General features: G+C 34.4%; 1 protein-coding gene across 8 annotated transcripts; it reads left to right on the top strand.

Moving 5' to 3' along the window:
* Positions 1 to 1552: 1552 nt before the first annotated feature.
* On the top strand, positions 1553 to 24347 carry LOC120354164 (extensin-like). 8 transcript variants are annotated; one of them, XM_039440582.1, is made up of 6 exons: positions 1553 to 1665; positions 14914 to 14981; positions 15900 to 16046; positions 20743 to 20846; positions 23639 to 23998; positions 24177 to 24347. In XM_039440582.1, the coding sequence occupies exons 3-6, from the start codon at positions 15921 to 15923 to the stop codon at positions 24310 to 24312; spliced, it is 726 nt and encodes a 241-aa protein (XP_039296516.1). In that variant the 5' UTR covers positions 1553 to 1665; positions 14914 to 14981; positions 15900 to 15920; the 3' UTR covers positions 24313 to 24347. The 8 variants fall into 8 exon arrangements, with proteins under 8 accessions (XP_039296516.1, XP_039296515.1, XP_039296514.1 ...); XM_039440581.1 differs by having other exon boundaries at positions 14914 to 15009; XM_039440580.1 differs by lacking the exon at positions 1553 to 1665 and adding an exon at positions 13112 to 13415.
* The last annotated feature ends 1751 nt before the right edge of the window (positions 24348 to 26098 follow it).

Raw genomic sequence — 26098 nt, 5'->3', positions numbered from 1 at the left:
ATTGTTGAAATAAAGAGTATTTTATGTTATATTAGAAGCAGAAATCAGCAATGTAGAATTTTGAATTTAGTCCCTGCTTTGTGCTTTCAAGATGGATTTAACTTTAAATGCATTACAATATCCTACTCCAAGATTAACATGAAAATTGAGTAAATTCAAAGAAATTATGGCTCTATTTGGTCTTGAAGCATTTTCACAACATTCATAACTAATTTTTGCATATTTTTAGACTAATTTTAATCTGAATTTCTATTCAAATCGCTATTAAAATTGATTAAAACAGCATTCATACATCAGTAAAGTAGCGTGGATGATAATGGAAAACAGCGAAAACTGATTGAATGGTTTGTTCAAGCTCAATTTTGCTGAGCACCTTTTCTGTGGAGGATAAAATTTTCTACACGCTTGTCTTATTAAAATGCTTATAAATTGTTCAAATAAAAGTATTTCATGTTTAATTGGAATCAGAAAGGGTCAGAAACCAGCAAAGTAGAATTTTGAAATCAGTCCCTGCTTTGTGCTGCCCTCTTGCCTACAGCGGCTATTTTTTGAACTATACTTGTGACGTCACAATTCTTTTCATTTTATATTTTTATACACAGCGCGACAGCGGACATCTTAGATCGTGTTACGTGTTGTCAAACGTCAAAGTCTTGTGTTCTGGTCCACAAAAATAGCTGTTTATTACTAAAATATCGCGATTCAAAGTTTAGTTTTACAAAAAGTCACCTCTAATATAATTTTTCTACAAACATCAACTTTTAAAACTGTGTGCAAATGTTGAATAATCGCATAATGTGCAATGAAACTTTGATTAGGCAAGATCGTTGTAACTAGGATTTGTTTACATGATTTTGTGAGTATTTAATTGATTCAAAGTTTATTTCTATTAAAATAATGTTATTTCCTCAGTAAATTAACATTATTCATACTTGGAAACCATTTTTTTTATAACTAAACCCAAAATTTTTATCAAATTCACCACTCCTATTGCATTCGTATGTTCTTTCGCTACCATCTCGGCTTTATGAGTTTATAATTACTTTTTCAATAATTGATGCTCAAATCCTATTATATGTACTTGAAGTCCTATTAAATCTATTTTAAAAGGTTTTGTGTTAGTTTTACATTTTTTTGAAGTAATCTAATGTATCTGGCTTACGTCCAGGTTACAAGTAGAAGCCATTTGCTAGGTTGCGTTAGATGTGTGATTTTGTGATTAGATGTGTGCGGAAGGCTGTAACCAGACAAAATATGAAAATAATTGAAATATTGGTGGTTTTCACTTGATAGTATTAAAATTCGTGTCATAACAATGTTTTATTGTTAGGTTCATATTTTTTATAACTGTGAATGTGTTTGAAAATTAAATTATTTTTAGGCACCTACATATCATTTTCACCATAGTGCGCGGAGCCTTTATAATGTTGAAACCGGATTATAACTGGGTTTTTTCATAAAGAAAGATACTTCTGCTTATTTTTTGTACTAAGCTGTTGTTCTTCCAAAAATAAATATTTATTCATTTTTTAAGGATACCTAGCAGACTGAATATTGAGGAATCCATTGAAGCGGATTGAGGCTTGGACGGTTGGAAGATACCTCTGAAATATACATGGCGTTGAACCGAAACGCAGATGCTGATCACTTCTAATGCAGTTCAAGGTAGCCTACTTTATATTTTGATATTTGTGATAATTTTTCACAAATATATTTTTTATTGTCTCTTCTCTCCAATGATTTCTTTTGTTCAATACTAAGTACCTAGATTTAAAAATAGGCATTTCAAAGATTTGGATTACAGAGAAAGGCGTGCAGTGATCTATAGCATTTTTCTCATTTTTTTTTGTCTAAATAAAACATTTTTTAATAAATAATGATGAATTTAATATAACTGATAATCGATTCAATAAGAAAAAATCTACAGATTATTTGCTCAGGACAAATCTCTCCATGCGCTTTGACATGTCTCTAGTTGTAAGGTATCTTCTAGTTTCACTCCTAATTGATACTGGGCCCCAATATTGATTGATTGAGTACTTTATTTATGTAGATTACAATATATACTGGCTTATACACTTATATACAATAGCTTACAATACAGCAAAATTATAGATGAATTTACATAATATAGACTAAGAATATAATTATTGAAAGTATATAATATGAAAAAGTAATTTGTAATAATTATAATAACTATGGATAATTATATTGTTATACATCTACATAAATTGGCGGAGCTTTGGACATATCAATGTCCATTCTTCGGAAACAATATTAAAAATATCCTCCCCACTAACTCTCTCCAAAATATTGGAGAGAATTAAAAATTGTATTCAACTGATTATAGGCTACACAAGATTTTGGTTGGTCTAAACTTGAATCCTTAGTATCGGTTGCACAAAAGCCGGTTAAGTTTTAATCATGACTAGCAAGTAACCCGTGCTTCGCAAGGGACTATTTTAAAACTTGACATAATGAAATCTTGGAGAATTAAAAATAGGGCTATAACCATCATCGGTTAATTGAGAATCTATATGCTAAATTTCAAGTTAATCAGTTGAGTAGTTGAGATGTGATGATGCGTCAAACATAATTTTCCTATCCCGTACGTGTATAAGCCATCTCTTCTCTTCATTATAGTACAGAATAATTCCACTAGAAGCCGTCTTTTTAAAATAAAACCTACTATGATATGGTCTAGTGGAATTAAACATGATTAAAACTTGACCGGCTCTTGTGCAACCGGGCAATAGAATAGCTGGATAGATCCCTGACGCTGGTGACGAATCTTCCCATTCGAATGTATGTTCTATAATGCATTAAAATATTTTTAATAATTCAATTCAATTCAATTTATTAATGTCAACAAAAAATTAATATACAATTCATACTTACAAACATAAAATACAAATTCTTTATAAAATAATGAATATTTACATAAAATATCATATTCTGAATAATATTGTTGCATCCCTCTAGGCCCACAATATTTTATACCCAGTAGTTTTTAATTCGGTGAATTTTCCTTCATAAAGGATTATGCATTACACTCTTGAGGGCCAGAACATAAGTAAAATTCGTATGGCTTTTGTTGGTGGGGAGTCCCTTGCGGGAAGGTCCCACTGCCTGAATATATAATTTAAGCCGTCAATGGGCCTTACGACTGTCATACTTCAGCCGGGACCGACAGTTTAACGTGCCCATCCGATAACGCGGGAGTGATCTGGTTAAAAAACTTTTGGTATTGAGAGGGTTTGAACCCGGGATCTCTATGCTGCTACGCAGGCACTCTATCCACTAGACCACGGATTACTCCAGAACATAGTAGAGTAGCGAAGTTAAAGTGTAGCAGAGGAGGTAAAATTGAGAGTGTTTAAATAATGTATGTACCCGAGTGTCTCAGCTTTATAAAGCCGCGTTTACATTAAAGTTATTAAAATGTTAAGAACTTAATCATTAAAGATTCTATTAGATTGAACGGAACTTAACAAACACATATGTTCATCATGTGTATGATAAGTTATGTTCAATCTAATAGAATCTCTTATGATCAATTTATTAACATTTTGTTAATAACTTTGGTGTAAACGCAGCATAAGAGTCAAGTGGCAAAGGCATCCACCTATCTACATATCCATCCTCTGTCTTTCTTTTACCTCCGAATCTCCCTGTACCTCCAATCTTCCCTCTTCTTTCTACACTACATTCACTGCTCCATTATGTTCTGACACATTTTAATACATACATTAGTCTCACACTCTAGCTACTTTCTAGGATAGCTAGCAAACACTGTGAAATTTTGCATATCTCCATATTTCGTGGGATATGAGGTGATTAAATGAAGACGGGGCATATATTGTTGTCTTAGAAGTTGGGGCATGAGTATTCTGAAGTCCTTCAATAGTTATTTCATTAATAACCATTTTTGATTAAGTTAGACTCCTTCAAATAGCTAGCAACACTGTGAAATTTGGCATAACTCCATATTAAGTAGGATATGAGGTGATTAAAGGAAGACGGGGCATATATTGTCTTAGAAGTTGGGGCATGAGTATTCTGAAGTCCTTCAATAGTTATTTCATTAATAACCATTTTTGATTAAGTTAGACTCCTTCAAATAGCTAGCAACACTGTGAAATTTTGCATATCTCCATATTTCGTGGGATATGAGGTGATTAAAGGAAGACGGGGCATATATTGTCTTAGAAGTTGGGGCATGAGTATTCTGAAGTCCTTCAATAGTTATTGCATAAATAACCCTTTTAAATTGAGTTGGATTCCTTCAATAGCTAGTAAACATTGAAAAATTCGACATAACTCAATATTCAATAGGATATGAGGTGATTAATGAAGACGGGGCATATATTGTTGTCTTAGAAGTTGGGGCATGAGTATTCTGAAGTCCTTCAATAGTTATTGCATAAATAACCTTTTAAATTGAGTTGGATTCCTTCAATAGCTAGTAAACATTGAAAAATTCGACATAACTCAATATTCAATAGGATATGAGGTGATTAAATGAAGACGGGGCATATATTGTTGTCTTAGAAGTTGGGGCATGAGTATTCTGAAGTCCTTCAATAGTTATTTCATTAATAACCATTTTTGATTAAGTTAGACTCCTTCAAATAGCTAGCAACACTGTGAAATTTGGCATAACTCCATATTAAGTAGGATATGAGGTGATTAAAGGAAGACGGGGCATATATTGTCTTAGAAGTTGGGGCATGAGTATTCTGAAGTCCTTCAATAGTTATTTCATTAATAACCATTTTTGATTAAGTTAGACTCCTTCAAATAGCTAGCAACACTGTGAAATTTTGCATATCTCCATATTTCGTGGGATATGAGGTGATTAAAGGAAGACGGGGCATATATTGTCTTAGAAGTTGGGGCATGAGTATTCTGAAGTCCTTCAATAGTTATTGCATAAATAACCCTTTTAAATTGAGTTGGATTCCTTCAATAGCTAGTAAACATTGAAAAATTCGACATAACTCAATATTCAATAGGATATGAGGTGATTAAATGAAGACGGGGCATATATTGTTGTCTTAGAAGTTGGGGCATGAGTATTCTGAAGTCCTTCAATAGTTATTGCATAAATAACCCTTTTAAATTGAGTTGGATTCCTTCAATAGCTAGTAAACATTGAAAAATTCGACATAACTCAATATTCAATAGGATATGAGGTGATTAAATGAAGACGGGGCATATATTGTTGTCTTAGAAGTTGGGGCATGAGTATTCTGATGTCCTCCAATAGTTATTTCATTAATAACCATTTTTGATTAAGTTAGACTCCTTCAAATAGCTAGCAACACTGTGAAATTTGGCATAACTCCATATTAAGTAGGATATGAGGTGATTAAAGGAAGACGGGGCATATATTGTTGTCTTAGAAGTTGGGGCATGAGTATTCTGATGTCCTCCAATAGTTATTTCATTAATAACCCTTTTTGATTTGGTTCAATTCCTTCAAATAGCTAGAAATCACTGTGAAATTCTGCATAACCCCATATTTAGTGGGATATAAGATGATTAAAGGAAGACGGGGCATATATTGTTGTCTTAGAAGTTGGGGCATGAGTATTCTGATGTCCTCCAATAGTTATTTCATTAATAACCATTTTTGATTAAGTTAGACTCCTTCAAATAGCTAGCAACACTGTGAAATTTGGCATAACTCCATATTAAGTAGGATATGAGGTGATTAAAGGAAGACGGGGCATATATTGTTGTCTTAGAAGTTGGGGCATGAGTATTCTGATGTCCTCCAATAGTTATTTCATTAATAACTCTTTTTGAATAGTTTCGATTCCTTCAAAAATAGCTAGCTCATTTTGTAAAATTTGGCATAACTCCATATTTAGTAGGATATGAGGTGATTGAAGGAAGACGGGGCATATATTGTTGTCTTAGAAGTTGGGGCATGAGTATTCTGATGTCCTCCAATAGTTATTTCAGTAATAAAAATTTTTGATTCGGTTCGACTCCTTCAAATAGCTAGCAACACTGTGAAATTTGGCTTATTCCGTAGGATATGAGGTGATTGAAGGGAGACAGGTCATATATTGTTGTCTTAGAAGTTGGCACATGAGTATTCTGATGTCCTTCAATAGTTATTTCATTAATAACCCTTTTTGATTAGTTTCGATTCCTTCAAATAGCTAGCTCATTCTGTAAAATTTGGCATAACTCCATATTTAGTGGGATATGAGGTGATTGAAAGAAGACGGGGCATATATTGTTGTCTTAGAAGTTGGGGCATGAGTATTCTGATGTCCTCCAATAGTTATTTCATAAATAATCCTTTTTTATTAGGTTGATTCCTTCAAATAACTAGCAATCTCTGTGAAATTCGACATAACTCCATATTTAGTGGGATATAAGGTGATTAAAGGAAGACGTGGCATATATTGTTGTCTTAGAAGTTGGGGCATGAGTATTCTGATGTCCTCCAATAGTTATTTCATTAATAACCATTTTTGATTAAGTTAGACTCCTTCAATAGCTAGCAACACTGTGAAATTTGGCATAACTCCATATTAAGTAGGATATGAGGTGATTAAAGGAAGACGGGGCATATATTGTTGTCTTAGAAGTTGGGGCATGAGTATTCTGATGTCCTCCAATAGTTATTTCATTAATAACCCTTTTTGATTAGATTCGATTCCTTCAAATAGCTAGCTCATTCTGTAAAATTTGGCATAACTCCATATTTAGTAGGATATGAGGTGATTGAAGGAAGACGGGGCATATTTTGTTGTCTTAGAAGTTGGGGCATGAGTATTCTGATGTCCTCCAATAGTTATTTCATTAATAAAAATTTTTGATTCGGTTCGACTCCTTCAAATAGCTAGCAAACACTGTGAAATTTGGCTTATTCCGTAGGATATGAGGTGATTGAAGGGAGACAGGTCATATATTGTTGTCTTAGAAGTTGGCACATGAGTATTCTGATGTCCTTCAATAGTTATTTCATTAATAACCCTTTTTGATTAGTTTCGATTCCTTCAAAAATAGCTAGCTCATTCTGTAAAATTTAGCATAACTCCATATTTAGTGGGATATGAGGTGATTGAAAGAAGACGGGGCATAATTTGTTGTCTTAGAATTTGGGCCATGAGTATTCTGATGTCCTCATAAAATCTGTTATTTCATAAATAATCCTTTTTTATTAGGTTGATTCCTTCAAATAGCTAGCAATCTCTGTGAAATTCGACATAACTCCATATTTAGTGGGATATCAAGTGATTGAAGGAAGACTGGTCATATGTTGATATCCCCACAGTTGGGGAATTAATATATTAATGTTAACAATTATCTCATATATAATAATTTTCATTTTGTTCGTTTCCATCTAATTCAAATCGTAGCGCTCACTTTAATATTCAACAAACCCCTCCATATTCTTTATGATAGTAAGCTGCTATTAACGTAATCAGTTCATAGTTCATGTTTTAATAGTAGCCTATATATTTTGGGGATAGACGTCTCGTATAGTGTTCCATATGGCTCAACTCACACTTACGTGACTCAGGTCGTGAAGAGACTCGACTCTAGTGGAGAGCATGTTTCTCCAAATGGTGACCAGTCGATTCTAGTCTCCGCGATGTCACCATTTTAAAACACATGCTCTCCACTAGAGTCGATTCTCTTCACGACCTGAGTCGCCTAAGTGTGAGTTCAGCCTATGAGGCAATGCATCCTGTTTACGAGCAAAATACATCCGTCGCGTTTATCTGCTGTTATAGTTGGGGTCTCAATGCTTTTAAATCAATCAATCAATGTGTGTGTGTGTGTGTGTGTGTGAATAAATAAATAAATTGAAATAAATAAATCAATCTTCACCGTCTTCCAACCATCTAGGGTTGTGTGACAGAGATGACCTGTAGTCCTAACTCCGCCCTTAATTATGGCAATCAATTAACCAATATTCAATTATCTCACACCGTCGTAGCGTTGCTTGAAGTATGTTTTTCAAAGATGTAGCTGTCGTATCTCCTAATGTTAATCTATGCTACGCCGGTTTGAAGTTGACAGACTGAAGTTAATATTAGGAGATAAATGAGCTACGTCTTTTTAAATGAATGTTTCAAGCTGCGGTGGTGTGAAATGTCCTTTAGACCACAACCATAGAAAAAATATAGCATAAGAAGATATTCCATGGTATAGAGCGCTCATGTTGCAAATGTGAGTGTTAACTGAAGCCGATAGTCCTAGTAGTTGTTTTTGGTGAAGCTATGTGACGCTGGTAGTCTCTCATACTGTGCCCTTCTTACACTCCTACACTCCCAACAACACACTAATAATAGACAGTGTATAGGGTGTCTATGTTGCAAATGTGAGTGTTAACTGAAGCCGATAGTCCTAGTAGTTGTTTTTGGTGAAGCTATGTGACGCTGATGTCCTCCAATAGTTATTTCATTAATAACCATTTTTGATTAAGTTAGACTCCTTCAAATAGCTAGCAACACTGTGAAATTTGGCATAACTCCATATTAAGTAGGATATGAGGTGATTAAAGGAAGACGGGGCATATATTGTTGTCTTAGAAGTTGGGGCATGAGTATTCTGATGTCCTCCAATAGTTATTTCATTAATAACTCTTTTTGAATAGTTTCGATTCCTTCAAATAGCTAGCTCATTTTGTAAAATTTGGCATAACTCCATATTTAGTAGGATATGAGGTGATTGAAGGAAGACGGGGCATATTTTGTTGTCTTAGAAGTTGGGGCATGAGTATTCTGATGTCCTCCAATAGTTATTTCATTAATAAAAATTTTTGATTCGGTTCGACTCCTTCAAATAGCTAGCAAACACTGTGAAATTTGGCTTATTCCGTAGGATATGAGGTGATTGAAGGGAGACAGGTCATATATTGTTGTCTTAGAAGTTGGCACATGAGTATTCTGATGTCCTTCAATAGTTATTTCATTAATAACCCTTTTTGATTAGTTTCGATTCCTTCAAAAATAGCTAGCTCATTCTGTAAAATTTAGCATAACTCCATATTTAGTGGGATATGAGGTGATTGAAAGAAGACGGGGCATAATATTGTTGTCTTAGAATTTGGGCCATGAGTATTCTGATGTCCTCATAAAATCTGTTATTTCATAAATAATCCTTTTTTATTAGGTTGATTCCTTCAAATAGCTAGCAATCTCTGTGAAATTCGACATAACTCCATATTTAGTGGGATATCAAGTGATTGAAGGAAGACTGGTCATATGTTGATATCCCCACAGTTGGGGAATTAATATATTAATGTTAACAATTATCTCATATATAATAATTTTCATTTTGTTCGTTTCCATCTAATTCAAATCGTAGCGCTCACTTTAATATTCAACAAACCCCTCCATATTCTTTATGATAGTAAGCTGCTATTAACGTAATCAGTTCATAGTTCATGTTTTAATAGTAGCCTATATATTTTGGGGATAGACGTCTCGTATAGTGTTCCATATGGCTCAACTCACACTTACGTGACTCAGGTCGTGAAGAGACTCGACTCTAGTGGAGAGCATGTTTCTCCAAATGGTGACCAGTCGATTCTAGTCTCCGCGATGTCACCATTTTAAAACACATGCTCTCCACTAGAGTCGATTCTCTTCACGACCTGAGTCGCCTAAGTGTGAGTTCAGCCTATGAGGCAATGCATCCTGTTTACGAGCAAAATACATCCGTCGCGTTTATCTGCTGTTATAGTTGGGGTCTCAATGCTTTTAAATCAATCAATCAATGTGTGTGTGTGTGTGTGTGTGAATAAATAAATAAATTGAAATAAATAAATCAATCTTCACCGTCTTCCAACCATCTAGGGTTGTGTGACAGAGATGACCTGTAGTCCTAACTCCGCCCTTAATTATGGCAATCAATTAACCAATATTCAATTATCTCACACCGTCGTAGCGTTGCTTGAAGTATGTTTTTCAAAGATGTAGCTGTCGTATCTCCTAATGTTAATCTATGCTACGCCGGTTTGAAGTTGACAGACTGAAGTTAATATTAGGAGATAAATGAGCTACGTCTTTTTAAATGAATGTTTCAAGCTGCGGCGGTGTGAAATGTCCTTTAGACCACAACCATAGAAAAAATATAGCATAAGAAGATATTCCATGGTATAGAGCGCTCATGTTGCAAATGTGAGTGTTAACTGAAGCCGATAGTCCTAGTAGTTGTTTTTGGTGAAGCTATGTGATGCTGGTAGTCTCTTATACTGTGCCCTTCTTACACTCTTTCACTCCCAACAACACACTAATAATAGACAGTGTATAGGGTGTCTATGTTGCAAATGTGAGTGTTAACTGAAGCCGATAGTCCTAGTAGTTGTTTTTGGTGAAGCTATGTGACGCTGGTAGTCTCTCATACTGTGCCCTTCTTACACTCTTACACTCCCAACAACACACTAATAGTAGACAGTGTATAGGGTGTCTATGTTGCAAATGTGAGTGTTAACTGAAGCCGATAGTCTGAGTAGTTGTTTTTGGTGAAGCTATGTGACGCTGGTAGTCTCTCATACTGTGCCCTTCTTACACTCTTACACTCCCAACAACACACTGATAATAGACAGTGTATAGGGTGTCTATGTTGCAAATGTGAGTGTTAACTGAAGCCGATAGTCCTAGTAGTTGTTTTTGGTGAAGCTATGTGACGCTGGTAGTCTCTCATACTGTGCCCTTCTTACACTCTTACACTCCCAACAACACACTAATAATAGACAGTGTATAGGGTGTCTATGTTGCAAATGTGAGTGTTAACTGAAGCCGATAGTCCTAGTAGTTGTTTTTGGTGAAGCTATGTGACGCTGGTAGTCTCTCATACTGTGCCCTTCTTACACTCTTACACTCCCAACAACACACTAATAATAGACAGTGTATAGGGTGTCTATGTTGCAAATGTCATTGATAACTGAAGCCGATAGTCCTAGTAGTTGTTTTTGGTGAAGCTATGTGAAGCTGGTAGTCTCTCATACTGTGCCCTTCTTACACTCTTACACTCCCAACAACACACTAATAATAGACAGTAGTCGGCTTGAGTTAAGAGAAAATCGGCTTGTAATTTGGAACATAAAATACCTATACAATTGAATATCTTCTTATGCAATCTTTTCTCTATGCTACAACTCTTCAGCTCTACTGTGATGAAAAATCTGACGACCATGGCGCAAACGCGCTTCCAGTGGGAGAACTTCAAGTACGGTATCAAGTAACTTAATCTAATATGTTCTTTTTAAGGGACGGATTCAAAGATCCAAAGGTTCAATGAACCTCACACGTCAACCAAAGCTTATCAGTGCCGGTTGCACAACAGCCGGTTAAATTTTAACCGTGATTAATTCCTTGACAACCAATCAGAGAAGCCGTCTTTTCAAAAACGCCTTCTCTGATTGGTTCTCGTGAAATTAATCACGGTTAAAATTTAACCGGCTGTTGTGCAACCGGGCCATTGTGTGTCTAATCTAATACGGGCGTCTTAGATGAGCTGAATTTTTTTCGCCTTTCTTTAGAGTGCATGGCGTCTCATGGGGAGCGTCTTTTCCACTCGTATAGTTTACTCCGTAGAGTCAATGCTTCCGGCTAACGATTTATAAAAAGTCAGCGCGTTTGAGACACCCGTGTAGTTGGGGCCAAAGATGCAGTTAATTGATTTCATGAGGGGTGCTGTGTACAATAACAATCAACCAGATATTATAATAGAGTAAAAATAGCATAAGAGAAGCATAGTCGACAGTAATCGGCTTGAGTTGACAAAAAATTGGCTTGAAATTTGGAACATGAACGACCTATACCATGGGATATCTTCTTATGCTATCTTTTCTCTATTATATTATCCATATTGACGAATCAGTAGCTGGTCTTAGAACAGCAATGTCAACATGAAACAGCCTCAATATTTGTTTTATTCATTTTATTTTTGTTTTATGTGATGTTTTTTCAATAAATAAATATTGTGTTCATTCTTTGATTTCCCATTGTTCCTTCTTGTGTCTTATGGAAATGTGTATCTTTTTATTTCCTCTATATCTGTGTATTTTATGCTCTAAATTGACTGAGATGTTGTTTATTCACATGTACTTTCTAGACCTGTTGAATGTTCAAATTTTCTAGTCACTTTCATCTTTTAAACTGCAAAGATTTGTTAGTTTTTGAGCTTGATTTCTAGGTGAATAAATAGTTTGATACTTGGAGCTAGTATTTTTGAGATTTAGGCCTATACCAACTTCCACTTTTCTTATGTGTTTTAAAACCAAATTAAGGCATAGTCAAATTGAGGAATAGGCAAATTAGGTCACAGCAATACATAGTACCGGTTGTCCAAAAGCCTTTTAAATTTTAACCGTGATTAATTTCAAGAGAACCAATTAGAGAAAATATTTTTGAAAATACGGTTTCTGTGACTGGTTATCTAGAAATTAATCCGGATTAAAATTTAACCGGCACATAGCTGCAAGGCTGTCTGTATTCTGCAAGTTTATTGCATAGTTCGTGGTATCAAATTGTAGTATTTTATTGTTTCCAGAAGCTTTTTTAAGATGTAAAAGTTTGAAAGAAGTGTTTATTGACATTTTAAAGATAAGATTTATTTATAATTTGTAAATATAAAAAAAATATAATTATAATATTATATAAGTTGAAATTGAAGTGAACATAACCTACATAATATTTGGACGATTTGTGACAAAATCAGGAAATTGAAGAAGTTTTGGGCAATAGCCTGTTTTTTTCTTTTCCGACTATTGTATTGTTCGCTCTATCTAATAAATAAATAAATAATTCAGTTTTATTTCTCTGTTTTTGTCCAAAATTGATGTAACTCTTTGTCGACTTTTCCATGAAAAATCAGCCTCAGGAGTCGTTTTAACATTTTATTCACGTCATATTATTAAGAGATAATCATGTTAGACTTCAATTTTTGTAATTATGCTGGTTTCAAAACGATTTATTGAAAATATTATAATTTAATATTTAGGTTAGGATTCAATTCGTATTCTTATTTTCCTCTCGCTCACTCTCTCCCTTTGGAAGAGAGAGAACTTTAGAACTAGCTGTTGCCAATTGAAACACTTCAATCACTCACTTGTTGCATTCTGCATTGTGAAAGAGATTTGAAGCGTAGTGAAATTTGTTGCCGCTAGGTTGGTAGCTCTGCCTTCTCCCACTTTCTCCTTCAGAAATTGGTGTTGAAAAATCGTCAAGATGGCGGCTTACAGCTCATTTTCCGTCTAGTTCGTCAATTTATTGAAGTTTTTAGTGACAATTTGTCGAGTTCAGGTTTAAATTATTATGAAATGTGTTCCTTATAATCGTTATTAAATTCTGTGAACATAGAAATCGAGTTTGATAGGATATTTTTGAAGATATGAGTTGAAATACGACGGCCCAATTCTTCCCGACAACTCGAAGGCAAGACATTACATATTTTGATTCAAAACTATTTATTTCAAGCAATTCACCGTTATTAATTTGTCATTTTAAGCTCATAAAACTTGTTTTCAATTTTTCCAATATTTGTTTTAAGTTCTGTCCGATAATTATTTCATAATCTCGTAATGAATTTTGGTCTAGGCCCTTTCCGACAAATCAAAGTCAAGACATTACTTATTTTGATTCAAACTATCTATTTCAAGCAATTCACCGTTATTAATTTTTCATTTTAAGCTCATTAAACTTGTTTTTAATTTTTCCAATAGTTTTTTTAAGTTCTGTCCGTTAATTATTTCATAATCTTGTAATGAATTTTGGCCTAGACCAGGGTATTCCATAAGCTAGTCTTTGTATCCATTTCAATCAAGTTTAAATGTAATATTTTAATCGACTTGATGGTTGTATTCATAAAAAATGTGTTCTCAAAGTCAATTTAAAAAAAAATAATGGTAGAAATTATAAATTTTCATGATATTTTTTCGAAGTTGAACATGAAAAGTCCTATATCTATCCTATCAGTGTAGGTTGGCTCAACAGGTCTTCAGATGGAAATTATTAATACTATTAATAATTATCAACAGTTCTTTTTAAATTACGACATTCTTTTATATTAGTGATTCGATGTTTGTTTATTGGTATTTTTTGATGATAAATAAAAATTATAGCTAACTATTTTTATTTTCGAGTTTAGCTTGTTTTGATAGAATTATCTGATTATCAAAAAATATCCGGTCGACATTTATGGTTATCAGAGTTTTCAGTCTAATCGAAATGATTGTCTATGTAATAAAATTGTTTAATAAATTGATTTTATTGATTAGAATTATAATTATTTAAGTTTCTCAGTAGATTTTTATAAATTTAAAACTGTGAATAATGATTATATTATTTGTAGCATATTTCTATCTCAATTTGGAATGTCAAGACCCAGTTGCACAATGTTGAGAAAGTTTATCATTTGATCATTGATGAATGTTTTCTCTTGACGGTTGAAATATAATAGATTATTTTGAACTAGAAGAAACACTTGAGACGGGTTGCACAACAGCCGGTTAAATTTCAACCGTAATTAATTTCACGAGAACCAATCAGAGAAGGCCTTTTTGATTAGACGGCTTCTCTGATCGGTTCTCGTGTAATTAATCAGGATTAAAATTTAACCGGGTTTTGTGCAACCGGCACTAATAGTTTTATTGTAGGCCTACGATATTTGGTTTTATTTATGAAATTGTTTTTACGGTAGGTCTTTTATTTTAATTGTGGAAAACTTTAATAATGACCTTCTAAGGTATTAAACTTGGTTTTTTTATTTTATGTAAAACCATCGCGGGAGTAATTCGGGAACATTTTATCGCGGGAAACTGATGAGGATAATTTTTATTGCGTGAGACATTGAAGGTTAATTGATTGATGGAAAGGTTTATAATAAATCTTGTTGTTTCTGCAACAGAATATTAAAATAGGGTTACATTTTCAGGTGGCTGATGGAGGAATCTCATTGACTTGGGCTGCAATGGATGCTGGAAGGCAGCGGCCCCAATAGAAGTAAATATCTAATAGCTGATTGCTGAATGTAAGTTGTGTTATGAACCCTCTCATTATTATTCATACAATTCATTGTTTATAATAAACTGTGGACTTGAATGATTTTAACATTGATTTTATTTTTGAATAGTGTTGTAACATTGACTGTTTGTGCTCTAATTGATCAGTTGCGACCTGAAAACTCTGACACCAGACCTGAGCCAGCCAGGTCACTCGTTATTATTATTATTATTGAGCTCTAATTCCCTTTTATTTCAATTTAACTAACTGACACTAGTAATGAACCAATCAATCAATCTTTTGGTCTCGTATGATTTCAAGCGGTATTTCAATCACACAAATTGTGCTATGATATTTATAAATCCTAAAATTGGAATTGCAATATGAATGATAATTAAAGTTGTTGTTAACATTAACTTAACTTCATCAAGTTGGAAACTTTCCAGTGAATCGACTTCAAGTCAGAGGAGAAAACAATCATTCAGATTGTGATTATGTGATGTCTTGTACCTGAGCCAGCCAGGTCACTCGATATTATTATTATTATTATTGTGCTCTAATTCCCTTATATTCCAATTTAACTAACATCAATTAATTTTATATGAGAAGAAAGTACATGGATTTGAATCACCTTAGATTGGGTATGAATTGAATCGATCAATTAAATCGATGTTTTGTGTCATCAGACAGTCTTTCTTGCTTCTAAAATGTCTGAAAAAACGCTCAATATGGTCTGCCCTTTGGAGTAAATCTCTCAGATAAAATCAAAACCGAGGAATTTAGTTGATATTTTATTGATTTATTACAATTTCTATGTTATTGTTTCTAATTTCTTGTGAGTCGGAACTGTTTCTACCGTGTATTTGTAGAGTGTATTCGTTACCTGGTAGGCTAAGTATTGTGTTGATTATTTTGCAGTGATACGAATCCTGGACGTAGATGACCGCGCAGAGGAATATGAGGAAACTTGTACTGCTTGAGAAGACTTCGTCTCCAATCTTCAGCGGTGGATTACTTCACATCTTGATATCGTGCATCTATCACCAATCGACAAATTTCTGCAGGTTAGTAGCCTACAATCCACTGTTTTGTATTTTGAATATTTTTGCATTTCGTTCTTTGAATCACAACCCATTGCTTGATGTACAAAGCACTGATTTTATTGTGTTTGTTTGTGCACTATATGCGGTACTTCTTGGAATGTGTATTACTTGTACAGTGTGTTATGAGGTCCATGTTTCAATGGCAGTGGAGAAAGATAGGAGAAAGCGTTGCCGGTTCTCCGACTTGTCACTACCTTCAGTAGAGGATAGCTGAGATCTGATGTAATATTAACTGTTTATTCTTGTTTGAAATAACCGATTATATTTTATTCGTCAAGGAAATATATTTTCCAACGATTAAATAATTAATTCTCATGATTCAGATTGAATATTTTGTCAATTGATTATATTTTTACATGGTTGGAAAACGACCTGGAACGTTGTGGAGGTAGAAAAGGTAGCGCTGCCTGCTTTATGGAATGATAGACAAGGATAGCAACACCAAAGTTGAACAAATACAGCCATTATAACGTGGACCTCACTATATTATGCTTGATTTTGCACCATGCATTATTTGCTTGACGTGGAATGCATTCTTCGATTGACTATATTGAACCTTAAGGCTCAACTGACACTTAGGCGACTCAGGTGGAGAAGAGACTGGACTCTAGTGGAGAGCATGTGTTTTGAAATGGTGACGTCGCGGAGACTAGAATCGACTGGTCTGAGTGTCACCATTTGGAAACACATGCTCTCCACTAGAATCCAGTCTCCTCTCCACCTCAGTCGCCTAAGTGTGAGTTGAGCCTAACATTATTTAATCCATTACTTGAATAATATTGAACCGGTGTGTGAAACCCAACCTAAAATAGAACTGAGTCTCGTTGGTTCTATTAGCGCCGTCAGTCGGTGTTTTACTATAGCTGCGTCGATCTACAAATTCTCCGCTAATTTATGGAATTGTTGGGTGGCTTTCAAATACTTGTAATTCCTAAAGCATGCTGCACACGGGGACAATAGTAGCGTCCACTAGGGGAGTTCCTCGGATCTGCCAGTTCTCAAATTGTCTAGTGTGTAACGGAAAAACTGAAATACGATCACAGTTTTAGAATAAAAGGACTACTTTCACCTAACTTGCTTTATTAAAAATAGTTGCCTTTCAAGTAAGAAGTCTACCGATTCTAGATTATTTTTTCCTTGATAATTCTATGGCTTCAAGCGATAAAATATGACCTCCAGTGAGATTAGATTCACCTGAAACCACAGTTAGATTAATTTGTTAGATTGCTAAACCCTAGTATTAAGGACTGTTTGCTCTGTCCGTTTAGACGGAATCTCAGTTTCAACTGGATTAGATCCAAATTAAGCTTCATTTGCTATAATGTGATTCGTTTTTGAGATTAAACCACTAACTGATTTAATTCAGTCGAAGCTTTCACTGTGCAAACGGCCCTCAATAAAACTAGTTAAATAAAACTAGTTAAATAAAACGGCTCTAAATAAAACTAGTTGAATAAAATTAATCAAATAGCTGCGTTGCCGAATTGTGCGAAATTGCGACCTTTCCATGCGAGCCTATATGACTGGATGCACAACGTGACAACCCTGTGTTGTCCAATAAATTGAATGCAGTTTATCCAGTCATTGCTATAATCTATATTATTATATTAAAGCTTTGTATATAATTATTGCTATCATTGTAATGCAGCGTACTGCAAATATATTTGCTTGCGTTCCTTCTGCACTTTAATGAAAAGATTTCTTTGAATTTGTAACCTTATGAGTTTGTAGTTGAGCTCTTAAACTAGAATTTATTAGACAGATCTAGACCCGGTTGCACAAAAGCCGGTTTAATTTTAACCGTGATTAACTTGACGAGAACCAATCAGAGAATGCGTTTTTGATAAAACTGCTTCTCTGATTGGTTCTCGCGGAATTAATCACGGTTAAAATTTAACCGGCTTTTGTGCAACCGGGCCCTAGACTTCATTCTAGAAAGACTTCTAAAACTGACGTTCAACCTGACTAATTGACTATAGTGTGGTCCATGTTATAATGGCAGTGGATAAAGATGGAAGAATAGCGATGCCGATTCTCTGCATTAATTAATTATATTTCTACACTGTCAAAAACATAATTGTCATCGTTGTGGACCTAGAAAAGTATAGTACCACCGGCTTTGTCGAATGATAGACAAGGATAGCAAAACCAAAGTTGATCAATACTGTCATTATAACGTGGACCTCACTATAGATTATAAATAGACTTCTGAAACTGACGTTTAACCTGACTAATGGACTCATGACTCGTTGCATGATTATTGACTTGTGACTAGTCTCGTCTTGTTTCTCACCTTCGCTTGTTGACGTTTCTTCATCGATTGTCTGGTTTTCTTTTCAATTTTTTTATTGGTTGTGTTCTCGTCTGCTTGTGAATAGCTGCATCTTTTACTTCTCTATTTTATTCACTTGACTTGAAACTTGCTCTATTTCACTGCTCTATGCACCTTCTACTTGAGTCTATACATATTTTTTGAGTTGGATGATTGCTTGTAAAACTGTTGATAACGTTGAATCAGTTTGCATCTTCTGCTTGAACTTGTGATGTCTTCTGCATTGAAACAGTTTTCCCCATGGATATTATTTCCATTCTTCCATGTACATAGCCAGCTTTGTTTCGTTTCCCAGTCACTTTTCGACTGTGCATTTTCTCACCTTTCTTCTATGCTTTCTCTTGATCAGTGCTGTTTGAAACCCCCTCATCATTTCTATCATTTCATCAATCATTATTTTGTTTTGTTTTCACCATTTTATTTTTTCATTCATTATTTCTCCCCGTTGGTTATTAGTGAGTTTGAAGCATGTGAGTATGAGCACCACTAGTTGACGGCAGTCGCACGGCTTGTTTTTTTTCGCAAAAAGTGCAAAATGAATCAAAGCTCTAAAAGATGTTCCAATTTTATATTACAGGAAAGGGAATCGCCAGTCAAAATAGACTCTGGATTTTAATATTACTTTATAGATTATTTTAATATGACTTCGTGTTACGACCAAGACAATAAACTGACAAAGACAATAAATTGAGTAATTTATCATTTTATGTTTTTTCATTCATCTTTTTATTTTCGTTTTATGATTTGTTCATTTGTTATTAAACGTTATTATTTTTTGTTTCATCATTTTATTTTTTTATTTTATCATACATTTTTATTTCATTCATCATCATCATTATTATTTCATTTTTTACAATATTGAAGGATTGATTTATGAGTGAATTTATGTTGTTTCATTGAAACCTCAGACCATATTCGCTATGATGTCTGAAACAGTGACATTCTAATAGTTGTGAAGCGATATTTGTTTCATAAACTGGATTCAAAAAATGAGATTCTAGTCTTATTCTTAGTGGACTTTCATATCCCCCATAATAATGATATGCGCTGCGCGACCCGCTAAAGCGTACAGACTTATGCGCCACAAACACGCGCGGCTCACTTAACATCAGCTGATGCTTATTATATATTTGTTTGTAGTACAGAGGATAAAGCTGATCAACATAGTAGGGAGGAGAATGGGTGTTCTGGTCCAGTGAGTGTGTGTGTGTGTGTGTGTGTGTGATGAGTTTGTGTGTGTGTGTGTGTGTGATGTGTTTGTGTGTGTGTGTATGTGGATTGTTTTTTTTTATTATTATTGTTATATTATATATATATATATATATATATATATATATATATATAAAAGTTAACTAACATTGTGTTGTTGGACTTGGAAACCTCCTATGTGACAAGCCCTACAACCTGTTGAATAGTTACTATGTGTAAATAATTCTATAGTAATTTTTTTTTAGGGAAACCTCATAGCCCACATTATGTGTTGAATTTCATTTTTTTGGGATAGAAAAAAAACGAACAACATCAAATTATATTTCATTGGAAAAAAAAATCAAAGAAACAACATTTTTATTTTACAGAAAAAAAATTTTATTGGAGAAAATGTTTATACAATATTTACAATTATTTACAACCCCCCCCCCCATCATTGATGGGGGTAATGGTGATAGTGGTGGATCTCCACCACTATCACTATGTTTGGGGGGGGATTATTGTTTTGGGGTGGAGGGTTTCGGGGTGGGGGTTGATGTTGGAGGTGGATGGGGGGATGGGGTTGGGTTGTGGAGAAAGGTATGGTTGGACGAGGGGGTTGAGGGGCCAATAGTTCCTCCAGTGTGCTATATGGTCTCCTCAATGTCCGGGTGGTAACGGTGGTGGCAGGGGGGGGTGTGGTGGTGTCCATCCTGAGAAAAAAAACAAAATGTTATTTCAGAATATTATTAGAAAATATTACTAACTAATAATTATGCCCGAAATGAAATAAACAATGGAAAAAAATGGTTTTAAAAAATACTATTCCAATAATTCTTAAAGAGTTTTATATTATATATATATAACTCCTAAATATATTACCAAAAAAAAAAACAAGAATAAATTCTGTGGCTCCTACAATATTATATGGGAGCGAAACTTGGGCATTATCCAAGAGTGTATGTAATAAGAGCAGATTACAAACCAGATGTTTAGAAGTTGGTCAAATTTGTTTTTTTTTTCAAATTTAATGATTGTCAATTTATTATAATTTGATAACAGAAGAATTCTTATTTTTATTTTTAAAATTCAATGATTGTCAATTTAATTATTACAGAACAATTTTCATTTTCAGGAGAGAAAAAAGGGGTGGAGTGGCCATCACAAACTGATCCTTGGACTTGTGGAAATTGATATTCAAATTTGTAACGTTTCCTATTTAAAAAAAAAAACATGCTACAGGTGGGAATATATTATATTGGATGATATCACCAGTTCATTACATATGGTCATAGAATAAAAAAGAAATTCTAGCAAATAACGTGATTAGTTACAACAAATCTGTTTGCCCCCACTTTCAAAAGAGAAAAAATACTTGGTTAAAGTAAACATTTTCATTTTCGAGAAATTTGGTATCCGAAATTCAAGTCACAAGTCGAGGGTTAAGAGTCATAGTAGCGTATCTACAAAAACCCAACTTTTCAGAAGAGCAAAAAAAAAACTATAAGTTCACACCCCCCACTATTTCTTAGGTCTGTATTAATTTTAACATCCTGGAATTCACATATCAATCTCGTGCTTTTCATTTCGATAAATTATTGAAAGTAAATAAAGAATCTTGTTCTAGTTACACTATTGTGACATCACAATCAAATCCAAAAAATGTATCATTTTCTTCAGAGATAAGCTATTCTGAGAGTGATCAGTTATGAATAGTAACAATTTATTAATTTGTCTATAAATTTTATACATGTTTATTGACATTAAATAACAAAATATGAGTGATATATGATAATATATAATCAAGTATAGAAACTGACAAGTGTCTAATAATTAGGTACTGCATTATTGAAGAACTGGAATATTGAGTACTGAAATAAAATTATTATGCTCTGAGAAGGACTGAGAATTACAAAATATAGAACAATAACATTGAAACTAAATTCAAAAATTCCAGTCTCTTCAATGCCTATATAGATATTATCACAAAATATTATGAAAAAACGACTCTTGAATCATACTCGAAAATGTTTCTCTATTTCAATATTCTCAGTCTCTTCAATGTCTATATAGATATTTTATAGCAGAATATTATGAAACAATAATACTTGAATCAAACTCGAAAATGTTACCCTCTTCAATGATTATAACCTATAGATATTTATTACCAAAGCTCATAATTTCTCAACGTCATCTTTTAAGGACTAGAAAAATGAATACTGTAATATAATAAATATACTTTGAGAATGACTGAAAATCACATAATATATTATGAAACAATAACACTAAAATTAAATTGGACTCTCTCAATAATTCTCTTTTAATTTCACATAAAATAAATATTATTTTTATCACCAAAGCTCATCATTTTATGCAGGTAGAAATATAGGTGATTCATAACAATGCAATTCATAGACCATTGCAATTACAGACTGTATTGTAATAGGTCTATAGTTCTTTACATCACCTCGATCTCCAGATTTGTATACAGGTACCAAGAAACTGTTTTTGAGATCCCTGGGGAAGACACCAAGCTTCAGCAAGGCAAAGAAAAGTATGACCAGGTAAATGGTCAGAACACGAACACAAAACATAAGTACAGAAGGGGATATTTCATCAGAGCCAGCTCCTCTACCACCACCCAGAGCTTCTAATCTGCGTTGAATAAATTAGTTGGAGTAATGTAGTAGGGTGGAACTAACTGGTTCCAACCAAAATCAAATGTCGGGACATTTACCGTGTCCTGCACAAAAATAATCAGCGAAGAGTTCACACTACTTATCAACAGGAGTTGCAGCACTTTTAAAGACTGCCAATGGATATTTGAACTGCCCTGAACTTCTGGTAGGTATTGACATCTGTGTTCCAAGAGGAATGCTCTCAAGGTCCATTTTCCGTAGATGCTCTCACATAAAAGTCTATGCCTATAATAGTGGACTCTCTAAAATACTTCACCTTGGTAGTGAGGCTGCTATAGCTGACGTTGATTTCTTTGGAATGTCCCTGGGCTTTCTCAGGCGACCTATGAAGAGATTCCTGCATGTGTGATTTTGGTCTTCCCTTTCTTGTTTATGCCCCTTGTGACAAACTTCCATGGGCCTTTTCACTTAGATATAATATTGTATGTTAACTATGATTCATTTTGTATTCTAATTTTTGTCTTTCAAATTATTTACATAAGATGTTTTTCTATTATTGTGCATTATTTATCTATATATTCTTCACTCGTATCTCTTTTTCTATGTTATTTTCATGTAAAATTGATGTTGTACCGTTGGAAGTTGAATAAATAAATAATTTAATAAATGAATAAACTTCCCTCCAACTCACAATCATCAGCTTCCTTCAAGCATTTCTCTGCCAACTCACACAAAAAACTCATCGGTTCATTGTTCATTGATCAGAATAAAACACAAACGGGAGAAATACAGAAGCTAGTCTGATTATCTTGTTAAATCAAGACTTATGTTAGTATTGGTTCTGTGAACACTTCCGCCCTCAAAGTTAATGTAACACTAGTGTGAGTTGACATATAAGCTATTATATAGGTCACTAACTGAAGCGTAAGTATAAGCATAACTGAAGATAAGTTTTTTGGGTTATTCAGTTTTATTCTCCTGAAAATGAAAATTGTTCTGTAATAATTAAATTGACAATCATTGAATTATAAAAATAAAAATAAGAATTGTTCTGTTATCAAATTATAATAAATTGACAATCATTAAATTTGAAAAAAAAACAAATTTGACCAACTTCTAAACATCTGGTTTGTAATCTGCTCTTATTACACTCTTGGATAATGCCCAAGTTTCGCTCCCATATAATATTGTAGGAGCCACAGAATTTATTCTTGTTTTTTTTTTTGGTAATATTTTTAGGAGTTATATATATATAATATAAAACTCTTAAGAATTATTGGAATAGTATTTTTTAAAACCATTTTTTTTCCATTGTTTATTTCATTTCGGGCATAATTATTAGTTAGTAATATTTTCTAATAATATTCTGAAATAACATTTTGTTTTTTTTCTCAGGATGGACACCACCACACCCCCCCCTGCCACCACCGTCACCACCCGGACATTGAGGAGACCATATAGCACACTGGAGGAACTATTGGCCCCCCACCCCGAAACCCTCCACCCCAAAACCCTACACCCCAAAAAGATAATCCCCCCCCCCAAACATAGTGATAGTGGTGGAGATCCACCACTATCACCATTACCCCCATCAATGATGGGGGGGGGTTGTAAATGTAAATATTGTATAAACCCACCCCGAAACCCTCCACCCCAAAACCCTACACCCCAAAAAGATAATCCCCCCCCCAAACATAGTGATAGTGGTGGAGATCCACCACTATCACCATTACCCCCATCAATGATGGGGGGGGGGTTGTAAATTGACATTGAGGAGACAATATAGCACACTGGAGGAACTATTGGCCCCCCACCCCGAAACCCTCCACCCCAAAACCCTACACCCCAAAAAGATAATCCCCCCCCAAACATAGTGATAGTGGTGGAGATCCACCACTATCACCATTACCCCCATCAATGATGGGGGGGGGGGTTGTAAATGTAAATATTGTATAAACCCACCCCGAAACCCTCCACCCCAAAACCCTACACCCCAAAAAGATAATCCCCCCCCAAACATAGTGATAGTGGTGGAGATCCACCACTATCACCATTACCCCCATCAATGATGGGGGGGGGGTTGTAAATGTAAATATTGTATAAACATTTTCTCCAATAAAAATTTTTTTTCTGTATAATAAAAATGTTGTTTCTTTGATTTTTTTTTTCAATGAAATATAATTTGATGTTGTTCGTTTTTTTTCTATCCCCAAAAAAATGAAATTCAACACATAATGTGGGCTATGAGGTTTCCCTAAAAAAAAAATTACTATAGAATTATTTACACATAGTAACTATTCAACAGGTTGTAGGGCTTGTCACATAGGAGGTTTCCAAGTCCAACAACACAATGTTAGTTAACTTATATATAGATATATATACTAGCCGTCAGGCTCGCTTCGCTCGCCATATCCGTCTAGCCAGGGGGCTCCGCCCCCTGGACCCCCGACTGGATCGTCCAAGAATGAGATCAGCAGGCTCGCTTCGCTCGCCTGCATTTTTCATTTGAGCATTTTTATCATATGTTAGGACAATCCAGTCGGGGGTCCAGACTAAACGTCTGGCTAAACGGATATGGCAAGCGAAGCGAGCCTGACGGCTAGTAATATAATATTCCCAGGATTGAAGTAGCAGTGCCCAATCAATTTTTCCGCGATAAATGCATTTAAATCTTCAACTTGGTGCCAACCTAACAAAGTCAACTCAACTTAATGCCAACCTGACAAAATTATTAATTTAGTTGCCAGTTAACAACTGTTTCGAAGAGGTAGCCTACTATATCTAGATTATAGTTCTATAGTAACATATGATATGGAAATTTCAATTATAATTAAGAGATTGGGAGAAGAAGAATATACATGCTAAAAGACGAACTTTAAACCCTTAAAAACAACCCTTAGAGTTAAAATATTGCCAAAAGATTTCTTAGTGCGCCTCTAAAGGGCCAACTGAACATACCTACCAAATTTGAACGTTTTTGGTCCGGTAGATTTTTAGTTCTGCGAGTGAGTGAGTGAGTCAGTCAGTCAGTCAGTGAGTGAGTGCCATTTCGCTTTTATATATATATATATATAAAAATAATAATATATATAACAATAATAAAAAAAAACAATCCACACACACACACTGGACCAGAACACCCATTCTCCTCCCTACTCAACATATGTTGAAAAGTGAAATTTGCGTGTTTGTGGCGCTTAAAGGTAGGCGCACACAGATCGTCATCGGACGGACGGCACGCATCGGACGATTAGATTTGATGCATTGTTTTCAATTGGAATGCGCATACCTATCCGCATCTTATAGGTATAGGCATCATATAGTCACTCCAATTAAAAACAATGCATCAAATCTAATCGTCCGATGACGATCTGTGTGCGCCTACCTTAAGGGTATGATCACTTGAGATGCAAGTAATTCAGAAATATTTTTCCATGCGCGCGCCCAACAATAATAAAAACGCTCTGCTTGTGCTCTGTTATGATAGAATCAAATCAAATTTTATGTCCTTACAAAACAAATTATTATATTAAATACTGATTACAAAAGTATTTAATACTCTTGGAACTGATTTGATTTAAAAATGAGATAAGAGGTTGATTGAATAAAATTTAGCAATAATTGGCATTACAAGTCGTTTTCAAGCAAATGCTATGATTCGAGTCAGCTGTATAATGTTGTTATTTGTATAGCTAGAACTGATGGCCAGTTTCAAGTCACTAGATACTAGCATAGAGAAACAATAGCGTAAGTAGATATCCCATGGTATAGGGAATTTATGTCGCAACTTTTACTGTTATCTCAAGCCGATTATTGTCAATTTTTACTGTTTTGTCAGGGTGATAGTGTGAGAAC

This window comes from Nilaparvata lugens, chromosome 14 (genome assembly GCF_014356525.2).
Source record: "Nilaparvata lugens isolate BPH chromosome 14, ASM1435652v1, whole genome shotgun sequence".
NCBI classification, from domain to species: Eukaryota; Metazoa; Arthropoda; class Insecta; order Hemiptera; family Delphacidae; genus Nilaparvata; species Nilaparvata lugens.
The sequence above is the reverse complement of the archived record's forward strand: the minus strand, read 5'-3'. Positions and strand labels throughout refer to the sequence as shown.

Coding starts and splice junctions, on each gene's coding strand:
- LOC120354164 (XM_039440582.1), top strand. CDS start 15,921: ATGACCGCGCAGAGGAATATGAGGAAACTTGTACTGCTTGAGAAGACT. Junction 16,047..20,742: donor AATCGACAAATTTCTGCAGG/TTAGTAGCCTAC, acceptor CATTTTCAGGAG/AGAAAAAAGGGGTGGAGTGG. Junction 23,999..24,176: donor CCATCAATGATGGGGGGGGG/GTTGTAAATTGA, acceptor TGGGGGGGGGGG/TTGTAAATGTAAATATTGTA.